The 6,513-nt window shown below is 49.8% G+C and overlaps 1 protein-coding gene across 2 annotated transcripts; it reads right to left on the bottom strand.

Annotated features, from left to right (window-relative positions):
* Positions 1-846: 846 nt before the first annotated feature.
* Positions 847-4,446, bottom strand: Dph2 (diphthamide biosynthesis 2). 2 transcript variants are annotated; one of them, XM_046469279.2, is made up of 6 exons: positions 4,085-4,446; positions 3,710-3,822; positions 3,240-3,463; positions 2,145-2,828; positions 1,882-2,058; positions 847-1,802 (listed from the first exon to the last, which is right to left on the bottom strand). In XM_046469279.2, the coding sequence occupies exons 1-6, from the start codon at positions 4,229-4,231 to the stop codon at positions 1,678-1,680; spliced, it is 1,470 nt and encodes a 489-aa protein (XP_046325235.1). In that variant the 5' UTR covers positions 4,232-4,446; the 3' UTR covers positions 847-1,677. The 2 variants fall into 2 exon arrangements, with proteins under 2 accessions (XP_046325235.1, XP_058426795.1); XM_058570812.1 differs by lacking the exon at positions 3,240-3,463 and having other exon boundaries at positions 4,085-4,100.
* Positions 4,447-6,513: the final 2,067 nt, after the last annotated feature.

Here is a 6,513-nt window from a genome sequence, read left to right on the forward strand (position 1 = left end):
CCAGGTGTGATGGTATGCCGTAATTCCAGGGACTCCATAGGCTGAGGCAGGAGGATGGAAAGCTCAAGGCCAGCCTCAGCAACTAATCGAGATTCTCAAAAAATAAAAATAAAAAAGTAAAAAGCTCATTGGTAAAGTATCCCTTGGTTCACCCTTGGTTCAATCTTCAATCCCCTGTACTAAAAATAAATTTTAAAAATTATATGTATTTATTTATTTATTTTATAAGTAAGGTCATGTAACTCCCCTGCTTCTGCCTCTACCATTAGACTGGGCACTCCAAGGGCAAGAAACCAGAAGATCTGGAAAATGCCAAACGTGGAGAATGAAGAGGTGAGTCTTTTCAAGTTATTCCTCTAAATCTTTTTTAAAAAATATATATTTAGTTGTAGATGTACACGGTATCTTTATTTTTTTATGTGGTTCTGAGAATTGAACCCAGTGCATCACATGTGCTTGGCATGCACTCTACTACTGAGCCATAACCCCAGTCCTATTCCTCTAAATCTTTAGGGCCCAGCAACTCTAGTTTGCTTGAAGCACTATGTTGGTTTATGCCTGTAAACCCAAATGGACTTTACACTCCTTTTCTTCTGACAATTATTTTTTTCCTCCACAAGATCCAGCTTAGGTATCCCCTTTGGGAAGCCTCTTGAGTCCTTGTCAGGTGCCTGCTACGGAATTCAGTGGCCCCGCGGGCTTTCCTCTTCACACTGTTCACAGTGGTCACTGAATATTTAACTGTTTCTCTTCCCAGCTACACAGTGAAGACAGTAATCTGGTTAAATACAATTCACATCTCTCTCCATAGAATGTAAGTGTTTGATGAACAAAAAGAAACAGGAGGAGAAAAAGTATCTGGTTTATTTAAGTTTCTGTGATCTCCCCGAGAAAATAAGACTGAGTTGACACAGACCAACACAGTCCAATAAGAGTTTTCTACAGTGATGCGAATGTCCTATAATTGTGCCATCCCTTCATGCAGCTAATTGAGTGCTTGAAATGTGATTAGCATGATCACAAAACTGAGTTTTAATCTACTTAATTTCAACTTAAATAGCCAATAGCCATATGTGTCCAGTAGCTAAGATCCTGAACAGTACAGATCTAGACTAGTTGATTCTCACCTAGGAGCATCTGAGAACCCATGGGGGATATATCAATGTCTGGAGACATTTTTTGGTTGTCAAAATTGAGGGACAGTGCTTCTGATGCCTAGTGGGCATTCTGCTAAACATTCTAACATAAACTGTACAGCTTCCTCAACAAATAATTATCTGGTCCCAAACGTTAACAGTGCTGAGGTTAAGAAACTGGTCTGGACCATCAAGCACCTGCCTTTTAACATGGGTAGACCCTCAACTGCAGACCAGAAACGGGATTAGCTACCCAGTCCTGGACTGCTACAAGGACAGATGGGCCCAGGACTCAAGGAAGCCCCCAAGCCTTTTGCCCATCAGTAAAACAACAGGAAGTTACTAAGCCAATATGTGCCGAGCCTCAAAGCAGGGTAGAATAGGACAGGCTCAGGTCCCATCCTCAGTGAGGGCTGCCTGCCTTCTCTCTATCCAGTTTCCTTCAAAGATCCTGGGAAGATGATGAGAAGTTGGTGCAAAGAGCACTGAAGGTCCTAGCAGCAACTCCTAAGTTCCTCTGTGTCTCTGGCCCCATGTGCTATCAGCTGCTTCCCTCATCCTCGTATGCGATAGCAATCCCTCGTCTTCCACTCACAGCTTCTGTCACCGGTGTCTGACCCAGGCGAGGCTCTAGTCCCTGCCAGCTTCGGGAACTAAGGAAGGAGGCTGTAGAGAGAGGTGGCTCAGGCTGAGTGGGCTGATTTGGAGAAAGAGTACAGCAGGGGGCACAGATTTATACACTTACCTGCTGGGCTACTCTCAGCCAATTCCAGTTGGGGCCGTGGGGTCAGAGCAGAGCATCCAGGATCATTTGATAAATGCCAGGCAGGTGGAGGTCGGAGCTCCCCAGAAATGAGTGACACATCTGGGGTGTCCCACAGCTCTGACTCAGGGGGTGGGAGGGGCACATGGAAGGGAGAGCCTGGAAAGGAAGGGGAGAGTAAATTCATGTTGGCCCCCCAACTCCATGCCCCAAGTTTCCAGTGCAGGTAGTGCTCCACCACTCACCGGGTAACAAGTCTGCATAATGTGTGAGATGAGGAGCCAGGCCTGGAGGTGGCCATGCAGGGTTGCAGGCAGCTTCTAGTTCACAAGGTGCCAGTATAGGCTGGAAGAAGCCACTAGAAAGCTGGGGGGCTAGGGCACCCAGAGGACAGGCCAAGAGCACAAAGACATCCATCTCAGGAAAGTTGGCAAGTTTGGCAGGGGTGGGCCGCCCCAAGGCCAACACATAGCTACGTTTGCCAGCAGACTTAGTTAGGTTCCGCAAGTGTGCTAGTGCTTCACGGTGTTGGGCCACACCCAGTGTGCCCGCCAATAGCCCTATCACATGGGCATCTCTGGCTTTCTCCACCAGATACCGTCTTCGTGCCCTTAGCCGCCCAGCTCGGGCACTCTCATCCTGTGTCTGTCCTGTGTCTGGGCAGCAGGAGGAAAAGGGCCGCCCTGGTGCCCATCCCAAGAGCAGACGGCTGAGGTCTGGATCAAGTTCAGGGTCAGAGCTAGCTTCAGAGCCCCCCACATAGAAGGCACCATATTCTTCCAGACATCTTCCTAAGGCCAGGGGGAAGTGGCGCCCAAAACGTTCCAATGGTTCAGGCACTGGTCTGGGGGACCCCACTGGCAAGGGAAGAGCTGGGCTAGAGATAAGCAGATCCTTGTATCTTGGGCGCAGGAGAGTGGCCAAGGCCTCTGGAAGAGAAGGAGGGGGTGTCAGGGTTGGGGCTTGGTAAATTGCGAGTTCCCTCATCTCTAGGGAACCAAATGTGACCCAAAAGTGAAGGATGGGCAGGGTGTGGTGGTGCACGTCTGTAATCCCAGTGGCTTGGGAGGCTGAGACAGGAGGATCATGAATTCCAAGCCAGCCTCAGCAACGGTGAGGTGCTAAGCAACACAGTGAGACCCTGTCTCTAAATAAAATACAAAATGGGACTAGGGATGTGACTCAGTGGCCGAGTGCCCCCGAGTTCAATCCCTGGTTCCTCCCACTCCGTCTTACCCCCCAAAAAAGTGAAGGATGGGGCCAGCCCGTACTGAAATAGGGAAATTAAGGAACACAGCTGCGGGTCCACCCTTCCCTCCTGCATAGGCATAATTCCTCACCCAGGGCGTGGGCACAGGCTGGCTCACTCAGTAGCACTACAGGCGCTGTGGGATCTGGGTTCTGTGCTTCAAAGGCCTGGGCACAGAGCTCCAAGGCCACAGAACGTTGACCAAAGACGAAGGCAACAGGAAGAGGTCGGGCTGGGGGACTTAAGCAGGCTGGTCCAAAGTGTACAAGGGCCTGAGCTCCAGCTTGCTCAGCACCCAGTACATCTACACAGCAGCTACAGGAGAGATACCATCAGTGAGAGAGGTTCTCATCTGGAAGTGAGTTGCTGTCATCAATAAGAAATACGGCCAGTGAAGAAAATGGTGAGATGAAAGGAAGACACTGTCACTGAGGGGAGCTAATATCAGGAGGAAAATCATCATCCTCTTGGAATCACAGCCATTGGAGGCAGACAATGTCAAAGGGAAACCCCATAAGGCCTGGATCTCTAGGCCTGGCCCACTTATGCCTGAGTTCATACCTGCCATAGGCCGTATCCCCTAAAATGAACATCTTTGATCCTGTGGCTTCCTCCAGTCGTGCAGCCACGGCCCCAGAGTCTCCCAACAGCTGGTCAGGGAACTGCAAGGCCACCTGTAAGCGTTAAACCATGGAGTCAGGAATAGCCTCTGCCCCGCCAAGAGCCTCTTCAAAGGAAATCTTCTGGGAGCCCCCACTCGACCTCAAAGCCTGGAGTCTCAGAGCACTCCGCCTCATGGAGTGACTGGCGGGTGGTCTGCGCTGCGGGCAGACTGATACTCCCCAGTCCTCATCCTTAAGAAATCCCCAAGATCCTGATCCTCTTGGTGACCCATCGCAAGAGAAGCGAGCCAGCCCTCTCTAGGTCTGCTCTCACCCGTTGACACCCCACGTCGCGGACAAATCCAATGACTCGCTCCAGCTCGTATACACGGTCGAGGTCGGCGAGAGGAGTGAGCAGTGCCGGGTCGCCAGCCTCCCGCTGCAGAGCCGCCTCCGCGGGGCTGCTAAACGTAGACTCCATGAAGCACAGCTTGGGTGGCAGGATGCAGCAGGGGACTACCTCGGTCAACTTCGGGGCCCGTACCCTCAAAAGCAGTCCTCCAAAAAGCCACTTTTTGGGAAGAAGGGAAAACAGCTTGCCCACTACGCCTGGATTTCAACTACAAACGTGCAAACGCGTGCTCCGCAGGACACGGATTTGTCAGGGGAGACTACTTCCGGGTTTGAGGCGTGGCCGATGGCAACCTTACCAATCCTAAATCAGCACCGCTCCTACTGTCCAATCCTCGCTTCCAGGCCCCACAGAGAACCAATGATCTGCCTGCGCCAGAGACCAGTCGGAAGTGCCGCAGAAGAAGGCGCGGGGCCTCCTGGGCGTTGTAGTCTCCCTGGCTGCGGGTCCCCGCAGAGGCGCGCGGTCGAGTTCAGCCCACTGACCACCTTCAGGAATATCGACCGACTCCTTGAAAGTCACTATCCTAGGGCTCTCTACCACTGACCAGATCCTATCCGGCGGTTACTAAGGATCTCATGTGCACTATATCGCCTGGGGGTGGGGGTGGACATCATAGCACAATTTTTAACTCAGGCGACGAACTGCCTGGGTTTGAATATCAACGCTTGGCCAACTGGTGTGGAAAAAGGTGGAATAAAAAAGAATGGAGGACACAGTGAGGGGCTTAACAATAATACCTCCTGATAGGATTGTCCTGAGGGTCAAATTAACTCAATTATAACACTTTACAAATTAGTCCTTTGAATATCCCATTTGCTATTATACTCATGGCAGTCTGTCAATTAGGTAAACTTTTGAGCACTTATTGACCACCACGCACTACATTTCTAGTCTCTGAATTAAGAATTATCCCATTTTACAGAAAACAGACCCAGGTTTGAAGACTAAAAAGGCACAGTAGCCTGGCAAGGTGGCGCAGGCCTGTAATCCCAGCAACTTAGAAGGAGGATCTCGAGTTCAAAGCCAGTCCCAGCAAAAAGTGCGGCACTAAGCAACCTAGTGAGACCCTGTCTCTAAATAAAATAGGGTTAGGTATGTAGTTCAGTGGCCCAGGTGCCCCTGAGTTCAATCCCCGGTATCAAAATAAAAAATAAAAAGACAGTAGGTCAGTGGCATGATCAGCATAAAAACCAAGTCTACTGATTTCAGAAGTCAAGCTTCAGATTCCTTATTCTCCTACTTTCTATAGCCTGCATTTGTCATGGGGAAGGGTGGAGGTGGGAGCAGAAGACACCTGGACACCAGGTGGGTGGGGGGAAATAAAACCTAAAAGTATGTGAAACATCTCCATCTTCTCCAGAAATACGGAGTCAAGAATAAAGTGAAAATGGGACTGAGGAGGGTTAGAGGAAGGTGGAAAGAGCAGCTTTATGATGACACAGGGGAACTGACGCCAACTAGTGTGGAAAAAGGTGGAATAAAAGAATGGAGGACACAGAACTTCTGCAATGGTTGAGAGGGAAAAATGGAGGGGGGATGAATGTGGGCATAACCAGTTCCCCTGTCAAGGGGACTCAAAGCTCATGGAAGGGAGTGAGAACTGGGTCCTGTTCTTCAGATTTTATGTGTGTGTGTGGGAGGGATATTGGGGATTGAACCCCAGGACATTTTACCACTGAACTGTATCCTCAGTGGTTCCCCCTCACTAAGTTGACAAGGCTGCCCTTGAACTTAAGATCCTTGTATCTCAGCCCCCAGAGATGCTGGAATTACAGGTGTGCACCACCATGCTCTGCAGATCTTACTAAGAAGGCTCGAGTGCTAGAGAGGCAGCCCAGGTGAATTATGGCTGAGAAGACAGAAAGGGAAGCAACACTGCAAAGGGAAGAAAGCAAGAGCAGGCCAGGTGCTGTCCTTGGTCCTGACAGAGCCCTGACCATTTATGCTTAAGATCCCTAGAAGAAAGAAGTTACAGGTGGACATGCATAGGAGCTACAACACCTTCTGCCCACCCCACCACACAACCACTCAGTCCCATATTCTTTTTTCTTTCTGGGTGTGCACATGTGAGGAATGAACCCAGTATCTTGCAAGTTAAGCAAGTGTTCTATCACTGAGCAGCATTCTCAGCCCTCATTCCATTTTCTATAGCCCACCTCAACCATATGCAAATTTGGGTGCTTTAAAAAAATACCCATGTCGGCTGGGTATATAGCTCAATTGGTACAGTGCTTGCCTTGCATGAATAAGGCCCTGAGTTCAATCTCCAGCACCAAAAAAAAAAAAAAAAACCCCACAAGCCAGTGTGGTGGCACATGCCTGGAATCCCAGCGGCTCAGGAGGCTGAG

The sequence above is a fragment of the Marmota monax genome, unplaced genomic scaffold (genome assembly GCF_021218885.2).
Source record: "Marmota monax isolate L192 unplaced genomic scaffold, Marmota_monax_Labrador192_F-V1.1 WCK01_AAM20220418_F8-fsc00008, whole genome shotgun sequence".
Classification (NCBI taxonomy): Eukaryota; Metazoa; Chordata; class Mammalia; order Rodentia; family Sciuridae; genus Marmota; species Marmota monax.

Excerpts from the sequence above, each read along its gene's own strand:
- Dph2 (XM_046469279.2), bottom strand. The coding sequence starts at position 4,231 with ATGGAGTCTACGTTTAGCAGCCCCGCGGAGGCGGCTCTGCAGCGGGAG. Across the intron at positions 3,823-4,084 it reads GCGACGTGGGGTGTCAACGG|GTGGCCTTGCAGTTCCCTGA; the intron begins GTGAGAGCAGAC and ends TAACGCTTACAG. Across the intron at positions 2,829-3,239 it reads AGCCTGTGCCCACGCCCTGG|AGGCCTTGGCCACTCTCCTG; the intron begins GTGAGGAATTAT and ends CTTCTCTTCCAG.